Below are 15,956 nucleotides of genomic sequence, written 5' to 3'. Positions count from 1 at the left end.
AAAGGTCTAATCTCAATTCTACATAAATGGACATTTTATAAAGCAGCAAACAATTCTTGTGTTCATGCCCTATTGTGCTTATTACTTCATACTGTTGATTTGTTTCTAAGATTATGAGTTCTGAAATTGGAACAAAGGCATATTAAAAACTGTCAAGGAAATTATTTTGCCACTAAATGAAAGAAGTGATATCAAAAGAAGGGGAAAAAAATCTAAGTAAAATACATTTTATGGGACATTAAGCTACACACTTTGGGGCCTTGGAAAATGTAAAGTTAGCACATTTGTGACTTGTAACTTATGGGAAAAACCATTTTGGAATAGCACTGAAATTATGTTTTTTTTCCCCATTTTAAAATTTATTATCCTCTTTCCAGTTAAATTTTTTTTCTAAATCAAAACATTCACAAAACTTCATGAAATTTTGTTTTAAAAAGACTCCTACAAATTATTATTAGATAATAATGGCACCTTTTCATCTCCTACTTCCAAGGGTTTAATGGGATATTTAATTCATGGTAATGACACCTTTTCTATTTTGTCATTTTTTTCTACCAGGCATTTCATGTAACTTACCATCTGGTAGGTCTTTAAACTGCAATATTCCATCCACCCATTTCTCACAGGTTTTGGCTAAGTATTCACGTCCATACAGTGCTTCCAGAGGTTTTCTTGTTCTCTCACTCCACTTTGAAACATCTCGGATGCCTGGAAAAAACCCAACAAACAACAAAATTGTAATATATATCTTGCAGTAAGAAGCATTAACCTAAAACCTTTGGGTCTTTGGGATAGATTTATAGTTCGTTTTATATATCTGAATATACCACACAGGAAAATTGTCTTTTAAGTATCCTCAATTGAGTAAAAGGGATATTTTTTTTAAAGACTGGGTATACTACAGGTGATTGCATACTGTCTCAGGGAAGGTAGAATTTGGAATGCAAAACTTAAAAAAAATTTTTTTTTAATTTCTTTTAACAAGTAATTGGGGCGGGGTAGCTAGGTGGCACAGTGGATAAAGCACCAGCCCTGGATTCAGGAGGACCTGAGTTGAAATCTGGCCTCAGACACTTGACACTTACTAGTTGTGTGAACCTGGGCAAGTCAGTTAACCCTCATTGCCCTGCACAAAACAAAACAAAAAACCCCAAAACAAAGCAAAGCAAAACAAAACCCCCAAGTAATTGGGGGAGGGGGGATATAAAATCTTTTTTAAACCCTAAAAAATTTTAAAACAAAGGTGGAGTGAGTGGCCTCAGTAGTGGCAGGTTGCCCATTACTGGATGTCTTCAAATAGAAACTGGAGAAGTACTCGTTGGGGAGATGGGTTGTTGCAGGGATTCTTGTGCTGGCAAGGGTTGTCTGCAATGGCCTAGGAGGCAGGGTTCTTGACTATTTTGGGGTAATGAGCCCCATCAATAGTGTGGTGAAGCCTAGAACCCTTTCTCAGAATAAGGATTTTACAAGAATAAAACAAAATATATAGGAGAAAAAGATGTAATATTTATAGTTTCTGAAATGATAACATTTAATCTCAATTCTGAAATAAAGTTTTAATTCAATTAAAAAAAAGGGTTGGTTTAAAGACCTGGTTATTTTTATATAAAATCTATACAGAAAAAAGGATAAAAACTATACTTTTAAAAATATAATAAACATTTTTATTTATAATTTTAAGTTCCAAATTTGATTTCTCCTTCCCTTCCTTCCCTCCCCACTCCCTGAGGCAGTAAGTAATCAGATGTGGGCTATACATGTACAATTATGTAGAACATTACCACATTAGTCATTTTGTATAAGAAAAATTGAATAAAGGAAAGAAAGGAAAGAAAGTGAAAAATAGCATGCTTCAGACTGTGTTCAAATCGATATCAGTTCTTTCTTGGGGGGTGGATAGTATGCTTCATCATTAGTCCTTTGGGATTGTCTTGTATCATTGTATTGCTGAGAATAGTTAAGTCTTTCACAGTTCTTCATCAAACAATATTGCTGTCTCTGTGCACAACTTTTTCTTGGTTCTACTCACTTCATTATATACCAGAAAAATTATACTTCTTACTGCCAAAGAAATACTATGGGTATAAAGCACTACAACTGTTCACAAGAGAGTGTGTAACATAAGTAGGCTAAATTCATAATTGAGTTACATTTAAAAAAAAAAGAAAGCAAATTTGGTTGCTTCTTTTGGTCTTCACAAAAAGCTATGACACCAAATTTAAGCAAGAATTAAGATACTGAAGAGCCAGAATACACTGAATACTGTTAACACAAAGGTTTGAAAAAGTAATTCATCTCTACCATCTGATAGTGGACAATGTCTATATGGATTCTCCATGTCACTCTGACAAAAATGTGTAAATACACAGCACAGTGTTAATCATATAGTAGGTATTCAATAAATACTTAAATAGAATTTAATGTACATATCTAAACACATCTTAAGTCATTTTGTCCAAAAGTGCAATTTGAAATTTTATTTCAGAAAAAAAGGACTAGAAGATAATTCAAAATTAAATCGTCAATGCCTAGCACAGTGATTTGCACTTAGAATGACTGATTTAGAGCTGAAAGGAACTCTGAACATCATCTTATTCAATTTTTTTTTTTGGATGGAGAAATTGAGTTTCAGAAAGGTTAAGTGACTTTATAAGCTTGCTAGTAGTAAGTGGCAGAGCCAAGATTTGAACCTCTATCTTCTGACTCCTGGGTACTTAATAAATACTGTTAAATGGATGAATAAATTAGGAAATCTTTTAATTAATAATTGAGTCACTGGTTTTTAGAATTTATGCTATCACAAACATCTAGTTAATTTATTTGTATAATGCTGTTGATTTTGATGGTTGCTTTTCATTTAAGGATCTCGAAGCCCTTTCCTTTGGATTTGGAGTGAAATTACCTGAGTTTGAATTCTAGCATCCTGGCTCTGCTTTTAGCCTTTGTATGAATTTAGGAAAATCACTTAACCTTTTTACGTATTGTTTCTTGACTGATAAAACCAGGAGATGATCCTGGGTGACTTCTTAAGGTATCCTCAGTAACTCATTTGTAATTTGTAATTTATAGTTGAAGAGAGCATATAGTTTAATGGAACATCAAGAGGTTAAGTGACCCATACACAACTTCTATGTGTTAGAGGTAGAGCTTGAATCCAGATCTTCCTGCCTTCAAAATAAAAAAGGGAAAAATTTCAAACTCTAACCTAGTTAAACTACCTTTTAGCTATTATTTCTACTTTAAAACTAGAGAACTATATGGATAGGTATTAAATGATTAATTCCTATATGTGAAAATGAAATGGAAAGGGGAGAAGAATAGCTTCAATTGTTATATAATTTTTTTCTTTACAAAACCTACCATGATAAATCATTTCATCCTCATCAGTAACATAGGCATTTGCTCCCCAAATTACCAACTTGTTGATATAAGATGGGTACTTTGCAGCTGCAATGAGTGCAGTTATCCCACCATCACTCCATCCCAGCAAAGAAACTGTTTTAAATTTCAGTGTCTGTGGTTGGTAAAACAAAATGCACAGTACAAGTTATTGGTCTTTCTGTGGTATCAGCGAAGAATAAAAATCTACTAATTTCCAGTTACTTTAGTGTATTTAAGTGCTTGGCTATGTCATAAATAATCCTGTGCTTAGAGCAAAAAGAATTTTTAAAAGGAAAGAGAAGGGCTTAGTTGAAAAATTGTCCACCTTACCTAAAGAAGGAATTTGGAGTTTACTGAAATAGTTCTCAGACAAAAAAGCAATTTAAATCCTTGCTCATACAAACACAAATCTTTGTGAGGTAGAGTAAGATGGTATTTTGGGGTTTTAGTGAATTACAAAGTTTGAAAATTAGGCCCATATGTGTACAATGTAGGAGCTACCAGTTACTTTCTTGAAAGAGGAACATTACATAGAATTAAATCCCAAGAAAAGATTATCTAAGTAGAAGAAGCGGTTTTAAGCATCAATCAAAATAGCGTTTGTTCAACATTAACTTGGACTTGATACAACTGAGTAGATTATAGCTTTCTTTACAATCAGCTACATTCCAGTCATTCCTTTCTGAGGAATTTCTGGGACAAATTCTAGTTTCCTTGAGTTCCAGGATTCTTGAATGACCTTAGTTTGTACTTCTGATTGGTTGTTTTTGAGGGATTATCCTGGGTTAGTCTATTTTCATCAAAATTACATTCCACATATCTAACATAGGCTATTTCTGTAGCTGAAAAATTCATTCTATATAATATCTATATGAACACTGTTTGCTCTTTTTAAAAACTTAAATTCAGAGGACAGCTAGGTGGCACAGTGCATAAAGAACCAGTCCTGGACTGAGGAGGACCTGTGTTCAAATCTGACCTCAGACACTTGACACTTACCCACAGCAAGTCACTTAACCCCTCATTGCCCACCCCCCAAAAAAACCCATTAAATTCAAATAGTCCTAGAACCCCATGTAATAATGTAAGTAATGTATATTTGTATAAGTGAAATTCTAATCTGTTTTAACTCTGATTTAACAGGCAACTTTATATACTGCAAAATCATTCTCTTCAGACTCTTTTTATGATATTACAAAGCAAAAGGCTAAACTCTCCCCTAGATACTAAGGCTATATGTAAAAGTCAAAGGTTAGGGGACATGGTAAGGTCATAAAAAGTAGCTCTACAGGAAACTAATTTCTTTTGATTTATGTAGTAAGGTTATTGGAAATAGCCTTAATATCAAATGTGAGGCGGGAGGGAAAGGAGGGAAAAACAAACAAGAATTTTTATTGAGTCAAATTTTCTTTGGACAAGGAGTTTGATATCTTACAATGTCAGGTTTATGAGTAGCTCCTACTGGTAAAGAGCAAGCTTTGGGAAGTTTCAATTTGCCCCAGTAAAAGGATACATATTAACACTACTTTGGGTCTGGACCTAGATGCCTGTTTACAAAAAAAAACTGCCCGGGGGATATTACCTAATCATTACGAGGTTCAATGTTTTACAAGAAATCTTTCCTTATCTAGGGAGAAGTAGAAAAACGAGCAAGCTGGGTCTCTGGAGGGCAGACTATAATTATAAGGGCAAAAGAAAATGGTTCAATCACCACATACCACTTACTGCCCAAAGAGAAGAGGAATTTAGATCAAAACAGAAGTTACTAAAAATAGGTTAACATCTGTAAACTGAATAGGGAAGTTGCCCTTTAAATGAAATCAGTGGGTACACCTACCTTGTGCTTCAATCAACTGAAATATTGGGGGGGGTGATGGACTTTGGGAGTCAGGAAAGACCTGGACCCAAAACCCACGTCAGATCCTTATTAACTGTTCACTGTGAACAAGTCACTTAGGACTTTTCCAAGTTCACCTGGAGAATCTACCTCTGAGAATTGTGGTAAGGCTCATATGCAATAATGTATAGAAAAGGCTTGTAGAACAAGTGTTATGTAAATGTCATCAGTATTTATTTCTACATTTTTCCTCCTACATAAATAGGAAAGAATGGCAATACTATAGGGAACTTACTTGGGGCACAGAAAAAATAACAAACTGATTCCCTATCAACAGGTAAAGTGACTGCTCAGCAAGTAAAACCATCCACTTGCTTTTACTAAACATCTACTACTTAGTGTCAGGCACTGACACTAAGTAATTGTGATACAAAGAAAGGCAAAATACCCTCCCGACTCTCAAGGAGTTCACAAACTAATGGGGAAGACCCAACTAGACATATACAAGATAAATTGGGCATATTCTTAATCACTAAGATTTAGGAGGACTGAGAAAGGTTTTTGGTAGAAGGTAGAACTTTTCCTGAGAGATTTCAGGAGGGAGAGTGTTAAAGGAATGGGGAACAGCTAGTGAAAAACACTGAGTTAAGAGATGGAATGTCCTAAACCAGTAATAGCAAGGAGACCAAGGTTAACTTGAACAGAGAGTACTGGGAAGGGAATTAGCCTGGAAAGATAGGAAGGGGCCAGGTTATAAAAGGCTTTGAAGGGCAAACAGAGGATTTTATATTTGATCCTGGAGGTAAAAGGGAATCGTTGGAGTTGAATGGAAAAGGGGATGATATGATCATATCTGCATTTTCGGAAGATCAATTTAACAGCTGACTGGAGGATGGCTTGGAGGGGGGAAGGGAGCCCACCCAGCAGGCTATTCCAATAGTCCAGTCATGAGGGGATGAGGGTCTGCACCAGAGTGATGGCAATGTTAGAGGAAAAAAGAGGGCACATATGAGACGTGTTATGAAGGTGAAAACGACAGGACTTGACCACTGACTGGATATGGTGGCTAAGAGTGAGGATTCAAAGATGACAGCTAGGCTTTGAGCCTGGGAGACTAGGAGGACCCTTGACTGTAATAGGGAAGTTAGGAAGAGCAGGGGTCTTGGGGAGGAGGGGAAGATAAGGAGTGGGAGATAAGGAGGGGGCAGCTAGGTGGCGCAGTGGATAAAGCACCGGCCCTGGATTCAGGAGTACCTGAATTCAAATCTGGCCTCAGACACTTGACACTTACTAGCTGTGTGACCCTGGGCAAGTCACTTAACCCCAATTGCCTCACTAAAAAAAAAAAAGTTTACTGGACATCCATTTCAAGATGTCTAAAAGGCAATTATAGATATGAGACTAGATAGGAAAAAGGATAGAGCTGGATAAGTGGATGTGAGTGATCAGCACAGAGATAGTCATTGAAACCGTGGAAGCTGGTGGGATGACCATGTGAAATAGTATAAAGAGAGAAGAGGGGGCAGCTAGGTGGCACAGTGGATAAAGCACCAGCCCGGGATTCAGGAGGACCTGAGTTCAAATCTGGCCTTAGACTAACTGTGTGACCCTGGGCAGGTCACTTAACCCTCACTGCCCCACAGAGAGAGAGAGAGAGAGAGAGAGAGAGAGAGAAGAGGGCACAAGATAGACCCTCAGGGAGTCCCTAAAGTTAGCATGCATGGTGTAGATAAAGATGCAGCAAAGGAGACAAAGAAGGGACTGGTCAGATAGGTAGAAGGAGAAGGAGGAGAGAACAGTCATGAAAAACTAGAGAGAAGGAAGTAACGAGAAGAGTGACCAACAGTTTTGAAGGCTGAAGAGAGTTCAGGGAATAAGGAAGAATAACTAATTTTTATAGTACTTACAAGGCATCAGACACCATGCTCAATGCATTTTACAAATATTATCATACTATTCCCATTTTACAGTTGAAGAAATTGAGACAATCAGTAGTTAAGTGAGTTGTCCAGTATCACACAGTTACAAAGTGTCTGAGGCTGGATCTGAACTCAGGTCTTCCTTCCTGTTTTCAGGCCCCGAGCTCTGTCCAGTGAGGCACCAGTGACTTCCCAAGGTCATAAAGGATCAGTTAAGAGATCATTACTAATTGTGGAATGAGCAGTTTCTGTTGAAACATGAGGTTAGAAACCAGACAGCAAAGAGTTAAGAGGAGAGTACAAGGAAAGAAGTAGGAGCACCTACTGCAGATGGCCTTGTGTAGAAACAAGGAAAATGCTCTAAAATAAGCAGAGTAAGGGATTCAAATAAGAGGAAAACATTAAAAACTAAAAATCTTACACTTGGTCATACTGGGGCTGAGGAAAGCTTCACCGTAATACCAATTATTGGAATGAAGCTTATTTTATTTAAAAGGCGGGTTTCTTTTTTGGGATAGATATCAACCATTCCTGTTTATTATATTCTTTAAATATTTTTAATAATGTTCTGGGACCCAGAAAAATACATAGATATTTTATAGCATCTTTGAATATATGAAGCCAGACGACAATTTTTTTTTTTTTTGGTGAGGCAATTGGGGTTAAGTGACTTGCCCAGGATCACACAGCTAGTAAGTGTTGTGTCTGAGGCTGAACTTGAACTCAGGTCCTCCTGACTCCAGGGCCGGTGCTCTCTATCCACTCACTGCACCACCTAGCTGCCCCGCTACTTTCTATCTTTAAAGGACAGAACTAGAGGAAATGGGTTTACCTTGTGACCAAAGGTTCCTACTGTAAGGTCATTACAATAATTGTGATTAAACCGCCCACCACTAGAGGTTGTGGAATATGTCTTCCTGCTCATATCTTCCAGTGTGACAATTCCCTATCCTGCATGCTTTGAGTATGGGCAGCTGGCTGTTCTTAAGACAGAGTCAAATGAAGAAAAAGTCTTTCACCCCTCCTCCCCCAACCCCATTACCTTCATCAGATCAACAGCATCTTTTGCATCCCTTTCAAAGAAGTCCACGGGGAAATCACGATTTGGGGGGATGGAATGACCATATCCCCGAGGATCCCAGGCTACGACTGTGAACAGCTGCTTATTCAAGTTCTTGAGCTGGGGTCCAAAATCACTTTCTCCACTTCCTAAAAATAGCCATTTTGTTACTCACCATTTAACACTTTAATCACATATAAGGCATCATTTCATTAAGTCTTTAAAAGATAGGATCAGAAACATCTTTAAAATAAGGATCTAGTTGCAATTTAGTGTCATAAACAGCCCTTCCCTGACTTTTCTGTTTCCTCTCCAGTCCCGTCTAGGGCTCCCTCCAATGGCTATTTTGGGCAAGGCAGTTCTTCAGACACAGGGACTTGGTTCCTTAATGGCTTCTTTTGCCTTTTCAAGACCCTTTATACTCACTAATCCCGATTGACTTATGTTTAGAATTATTGAAACAGAATGAAAGCAGACCTGGAGTTATGACACTGACATAATTTTGCCCTGAAAGATTTAAAAAATGGCTACCACATAGAGGCTCTTCAATAATATGATATGCAAAATTATATGATTAAAAATTTGACAAATAAGAGGTTTTCTTCAAAACAAGAAGGGCCTCTTTTCTGAAATTTTGGACAATTTTACTATGCAAATTAGGTTAGCCTTACATCATCTTTTTTTTTCTGGTAGCGATTGGCTAAAATATTAAAAAGGAAAAGCTCTAAGAAACTAAAGCAGATAACATTTTCAGACCTTCTTAAATTAGAAAGCTAAGCAAATTCATATATGCTAATAGGCAGAACTCCACCTAGATATTCTTGAGACTACAGCAGGGTGAACTCAACATTCCCAACCTATTTACTCAGCTTTTGTCACCAATCGTCAATGCTTAATAAATTAATACCTGCGTACTCTTTTCATAGATCTGTGCAAAAGTACAGACTGGAAGAACTCAAACTGATGTCAAATGAGAATTAAAACTCTATTTCATTTCTGTGTGAGCCTTCACAGGCCATTCCATAAACAGGCACCAATCTTCGGATTTGGATATTCTACCGAAATGTCCTATCCAAGATGCTGGCTATCATAGGTATCATGATCTATCTCATTCTACCTTGTTAATCTTATCTATCCTAATTTTAGATAATATATCTTTAGACCATGCCTGATGCCACAATCAAAGACAGATACTATCCGACTCTGCTACCTCAGCAAACCTATGCCAGTGGAACCTATGATCTAATTCTGTCCTATGGGATATTCTATTATTTTTTTTTCATTCTGAGCTTAGGGATATTCCACATCTTTTACTCTGAGAATTATATTTCATTATGTTACATATGTGTTATTGTCCTATGTGAAACCATGCCAAAAATTTCTCAAGGTAATTTTAACTGGCATTTACTGAAAATCAATTCCAAAAAGAAAGGTAAGTTAGTTACTACCTGACACAAATATTTGTGGAGCTTTGTAGTCTTTTTCTTTCACATTGGAAGCTTTGAAAACTGGTGTTAAAGCTGCTCAAAATACTATTTAAAATCAATATGGTCACATGTTGATCTGATGATTACTTTTGTGGAATGTCCTATAAAACTATAACTTCATACTGTACATTGACCAAAAGCAACGAAATCGAATCTTTAAAAATGGTCAGTGCTGGCAATAATCACAGAACTTTAGTTTGGAAGAACCCTTAATTTAATACTTTTACACCATGTAGGAATACCCTATATATCCTATATTCCAGTGACAAGGGACTTACTACCTCAAAAGGTAGTCTATTCCTTTTGTTCACAGGACGTAGAGCTGGAAGGTACCTTAGAAGCCACCTAATCTGGGGTGTAGCTAGTTGGCACAGTGGAAAAGCACCAGCCCTGGATTCAGAAGGACCTGAGTTCAAATCTGACCTCAGACACTTGACATTTACTAGCTGTGTGCCCCTGGGCAAGTCACTTAACCCTCATTGCCCTGCCCCCCCCCAAAGTCACCTAATCCAACATCCCTCCTTTTATAACTGAGGAAACTGAGGCTTAGAAATGAAGTGATTAATTTGCACTAGAATAGTGTTAGAGTGGATATGAATACAGGCTCTCTGGCTACAGAGCCAGAGCTATTTCCCCTGTCCCCTGGAGAGTTAAGATCTGAACCCATCTTCTGATTACAAATCTAAAGCTTTTTCCCACCATACTAAAAAGTCTAATTGTCAGAAGGCTCTGCCTCATATGCACCAAATTCTAGTTTCCCCTCATTTCTCCCCAGTGGTTTGTCTACTTTCTAGAGCTACAGAGGTTCAAGCCTGACCCTCAGTCCAAGTTACAGTCTTTTAAACACTTGAAGATAATGAACATGTCTCTTCTCCAACCTAAATATCCCAGTTCCTTCAGCTAGTCTTCACATGACAAAGTTGAGTCCATCCTGACCTTCTTTTGTCACAGCTCCTCTGAAAACATAGTGCCCAGAATCAAACCACACAATGAGAAGAAACTCAGGGTCATGAAGAACTGGGCCCGAATCTTTCATCATGAGACAAGGTACTTAACCTCCGAGTTCACTTTCTTCATCCATAAAACAGGGATAACATATACTTGTAGGATCTACTTTAAAGGACTTTTATGAGGACAATGCTTAGCAAATCTTAAAGCACTACATAAAAGTGATTTTTTCCAAATGTGTTCTTCCCCTCCCCCTTTGTATGCTAGTTTATTCTAAAAAAATTTGGAAAATGGTATACTGAGATAAAGGATTAAAAAATAATTTGTAATGCAAATTTTAATTTTAATTTGTTGGCAAATTTTGCTGGGATCTAGAAATAAGTTCCAAAATTTAGAAGCCAGAAAACTCCACCTTACCCCTTCCAACTTCAAGGGGAAAAATTCAGCAATGTTGCTATAGAGAGATTGGTTCTTAAACTTAAGGAGTCAAATAAGAGCCTCCAAGGACCATAATGGTCTTAAAGGGATCCTCAAAGAGGGAGTTCCCTTCATTGGTCAGGATACTTTCAAGGTCATTTGGGAAAACAGCCCCACTGGACAGTAATGTCTCACCAATAGCCAAGCTCAAGCTATTATTCTAGAATGGGAGCAGGACAAGCTCAGGGGTGGCTGTTCACCAAGTGGTACTGCCTGGTACTACTGCCAAGTTTGTTCAAGTCATAAAATGTGAACCAACGTGAGGGATGGAGAAGAATGAAGTCTTCTTTTATAGTTTCAGATAACTTTGTGCCCAAAATACTAGGGAGTCTGGTAAAAATGCTAGGCAGCAAGATTTGTTGACCCGTTTTAAGGTCCATCATGGGTTTAGTACATACTTCAATCTATTCTAACTTCTGAATAGAAAACATTCCCATGAAAAACAACGTGTGAAGTTATATTATCCTGAGGTATTATCTTTTTTTAATTTAATTTTATGTTTGGAAAAATTTTATATTTTTTCCAATTACATGTATAAAAACAATTTTTGATATTCTTTACAAAATGTTTTTAGTTTGGACGTATTATCTTTAACAAAAGAAATATGCATTAATCCCATTCCTTTTCTGGAAAGGGTAAAGTCTAATATTTTAGATTTTGTAATGATTAGAATGATGCCACCTACTGGAGACTTGCTGTGGGAAAGCTCCGGCACGAGGAAAATGCCTCAGAGGCATTGTGGCTTTTCCTTGGCGTCACGTTTACTCATGGGTGCTGTCTATCAAGGCTACCGGCCAATCAACTTGAGGAGCCTCCTATTTTCTGGGAGGAGACAGGAAGGAGGAAAGAGAGCCTGTCCAGAGAGCGCTCGCTCTTTTGGTTTCCTAACTTGATGGTGGTGGTGGTGGCAGAGGACTTCACAGGAAATTTGAGGAAAGATAGGAATGCCAGGCTGTTGGAATTCTGTTCTCAATCTTTTTCTTTCTATTTTCCAATAAACCCTTAAAAACCTAAACTCGTTTTATCAGTGATTTTAGTCAGTTTCCCCCCAAACTGGGGGAACAGATTAGAATCCACATTTAGAATCTTAAATTACAGTTTTCAACAAAGGTTGAAACTGAAAGGGTTTGGAGTTTAACCATCATTTAAATATCATATTTAATTAATTCTATTTTTCTATTCCCTTTCCCAGAAAACATTCTAGACAGTTAATGTTTTACTGCATTTCCAAAGGTAGAATCAAGTGTTCAAAAATTTTAAAACGCTGTAGAAAGTCACCTATTTTTTTCTAAAATACCAATTTCATGGCTGAGAGCATTACCAAAAAATTCTGTAACATGCTAAAAGGAATAACCAATTTTTGGCAAACAGCACTGTAACTATATTGTGTTTTAAAACATGCAAGCAGAAGAGTTCTAATGAAAGTCCAAATTCCACACCTAACATTCCAGGAAGTAGCAGAACTCCATGCTTTCCTTCTCCAGTTTGTTGATAATGCAGGTGAACACCATTCACTTCCACTTTAGCAGAGGTTATTGAGGTACTGAAAGAATAATCCCCATCCCGAAAAAGAAAACGATTCATTAATGTAAATTTAATATGGTAAAATTGTCATTTTATAGACTATAGTAATCACCATTCCTTATTTTTCTTAGCAAGGATTAATCCTTACCTTCTGAATCTATTCCCTTCTCTTAATAAAAGAATGACAGGGAGTTGGGGACCAGTGACAGACTTCCACTGGAATAAGAAACTTTCAAACCATTGCTTTATTCACTCAACAAGCATTTCCTAACCATCTACTACTTGTCAGGGCCTATCTTAGGCACTGAGAATACAGGGATAAAATAGTCCCTGCCCTCAGGGTGCTTAAATTCTATTGAGGAGAAACCTGTACATAGAAAATTAAATACAAGGGGCAGCTAGATGGCGCAGTGGATAAAGTACCCGCCCTGGATTCAGGAGTACCTGAGTTCAAATCCGGCCTCAGACACTTAACACTTACTAGCTGTGTGACCCTGAGCAAGTCACTTAACCCCAATTGCCTCACCAAAAAAAATAAAAATAAAAAAAAATTAAATACAACAGAGATAAATTTCTGACAACTAGGGGCAGGGTGGAATAGGGAGGTTAGCTTTGAAGGAAGCTAAGGATCCTAGTCCACCTAAGGAAGAAGGGCATTCCAGTAAATTTGAAAAGCTAGCTTGAAGCCTAATTGAGTTTATTTAACCTAGAGGCAAGAGGGAACTTCTGGAGCTTCTTAATCCAGGAGGTGATAGTCAGCCTTTGCTTTATTACTATTAACCTGGCAGCTGTAAGGAGTATAGATAGAGGGGGGCAGACTGGAGGCTGGGGGACCAATTAGGCTATTGCAGCTTTCTTGGTGACAGGTGATAAGGGACTGAACCAGGGTTAAAATGAAAAGGGTCATCGGTGGTCATCTAATTCAACTCAAAGCACTGGTCCCATTGTACATAAGCTAGATGTGTATCTCCCAGGCAGAAACCTTGAGGTGGTTCTTGGCAGACAAGAATACTTGGGATGAGTTTGAACTTTGATAGGTCCTATGAAAACAGTGCAATAATAATTCTCTGCTGACAAGTCAGTCCAAACAATCTGGAGATTAGGGATCCCTGAAAGGTTACAGAGTATCTGTAAGGTCCCAAAATGAATTGGGGTCCAGCTCCAAAGCAATGATATGCTTATGGTAAATTCCAGAGTGACTACTTAATGAGACTATCAATGATACATTGGGGTCAGTTTCAGTGAAAAGTACATTACTGATGAATTCACCCAAAGGATACAAATGTAGCTGCCTTAAATGGAAAGGATATGATCATTTTATCATTCTAATCTTTATTCCTGTTGCAAATGGAATTGAACAAAAGGGTAAACTGAGATAGATCTCCACATTTATTAGTAGGCACGTGATACCCATCAATAAATGGGTCAATGGCTTGCCTCCATTTATGCCAAAGACCCTGAGCAAAAGGACAATTCCTCTTTTATAGATTTTGGGGAATAGAGAACAAAGAGTAGAGCAGGGTAGATGATATCATGGGATTAAGGGTAACATGACTGGTTGGAAGTTTGGTGATGGGGGCTAGCAATGACACCCCCCCCCCTTTCATGAGATTAAGAAGTGTTCATTGTTTGAATTCAAGTGCAAGATAGTGGCCCAAACTTTTAGACAGCAAACCAGACAATGTAGGATAGCTTGGTGGAGTAGAGATATCATGCCTGATTCCCTTGCTTTCTCAAACATTCCCCAATTAGCAAAATTCATCCATTATAGATCAGCCGAATTCTGAATTAAGTTCAGAGACAAAGAACCATGACTTAAGTGGTTACAGTACAAAATCAAGTAATTAGATCAATCAATTGGATCAATAAGAAAATCAAACAGGATCAGTCTTTTTTTTTTTTTTAACAATTTCTTTTTTTTTTTTTTAGTGAGGCAATTGGGGTTAAGTGACTTGCCCAGGGTCACACAGCTAGTAAGTGTTAAGGGTCTGAGGCTGGATTTGAACTCAGGTACTCCTGACTCCAGGGCTGGTGCTCTATCCACTGCGCCACCTAGCTGCCCCCAAACAGGATCAGTCTTAATCTTTTCATTCCCTATTTCTCCTGTTCATCGTTCCTAGTTCTCTCATGCTTTCCCCCCTCTTATTTGCTCTCAGTTATTGAAATAAAACATATTTTAAAATATGAAATATTTCTCCTAATTTTAACTAATTCATTAATAGAGTAATAACAGGTATATTATTCACAGAAAGTTTTTTTATTAAGTAATAGTTTCAGGAAAATTACAAAAAAAGATGATGAGAATGGAGTTGAATAAATGATTGAGTTAATTTTCTACAAAAAGCCTAAGAAAAAGGTTTTTTAAATGACAGTAATTAAATTAAACTACCAAGTCACTAATTATCTAGTCCACTGATCCATTCATTCTATGTGTTTTGAAACGTGTTCTAAAAGTAATATTAATGTTTGTTGAATGGAATTGTTTTGAGAGCTTCAAAGTCAATATAAATGACATACTTCACAATAAACACATAAGGATTTTAAAGGCATCTACAACTAAGTGCAATGGATTAGATACAGAAAATTATGACAGGAAAAATGACTATGTTAAAATTTTATTACATTTATTTTTAAAGTGACATAAAACTGTAAAATAGAAATATGGCACCTTTCCAATACCTAATTCAAGATATTTTAGAGCAGAGGTTCTTAGCCTGGGGTCTATGAGCTTAACTGTATTTCAACATGATTGGTATCCTTTTTAATTCTACATACTTTATTTTATGCACGAAAAATATTCTGAGAAGGGATCCATTTCTTACCAGATTGTCAAAGGGGTCCATGACACAACATGGTTAAGAATTCCTGGTTTAGAAATGATTTCCTTGCTGAAATGGTTATTGAGACCCTGGGAAATGTTACATGTGGTTAAAATTGTTAAATGAATATATGGATCACCTGGATTTGATGGTGGTACCTTATTATCCAAAAGTATATATATATATATTTTTTTTAGTGAGGCAATTGGGGTTAAATGACTTGCCCAGGGTCACACAGCTAATAGGTCTTAAGTGTCTGAGGCTGGATTTGAACTCAGGTACTCCTGACTCCAGGGCCAGTGCTCTATCCACTGTGCCACCTAGCTGCCCCCAAAAGTATTTTTCATGAAACCCTGGGTTAATAGGAGCAAAATGTCCTTCAACTGAACTCCAAACCTGAACCCAGATAGCTAGCAGATAAGACCCTCCCTAGTGACTTCTTTTCCCTCAGGATAATAAGTCCCAATCTTATGGTAACATCTGGGCATCCTCATCCTTGCCAAA

The 15,956-nt window shown here is 37.3% G+C and overlaps 1 protein-coding gene across 2 annotated transcripts in view; it reads right to left on the bottom strand.

Annotated features, from left to right (window-relative positions):
• Positions 1-15,956, bottom strand: part of BPHL (biphenyl hydrolase like) — a 55,383-nt gene that overhangs the window by 33,541 nt on the left and 5,886 nt on the right. For both annotated transcript variants that reach the window (XM_043962600.1, XM_043962593.1), the window contains exons 2-5: positions 12,549-12,652; positions 8,180-8,346; positions 3,361-3,514; positions 577-708 (exon numbers count right to left, since the gene is read on the bottom strand). In XM_043962600.1, coding sequence (XP_043818535.1) covers positions 577-708; positions 3,361-3,514; positions 8,180-8,346; positions 12,549-12,652 — 557 coding nt within the window. The remainder of the gene's footprint in view (positions 1-576; positions 709-3,360; positions 3,515-8,179; positions 8,347-12,548; positions 12,653-15,956) is intronic.

Source organism: Dromiciops gliroides, chromosome 1 (genome assembly GCF_019393635.1).
Source record: "Dromiciops gliroides isolate mDroGli1 chromosome 1, mDroGli1.pri, whole genome shotgun sequence".
Classification (NCBI taxonomy): Eukaryota; Metazoa; Chordata; class Mammalia; order Microbiotheria; family Microbiotheriidae; genus Dromiciops; species Dromiciops gliroides.
This window is presented reverse-complemented; position numbering and strand designations above follow the sequence as displayed.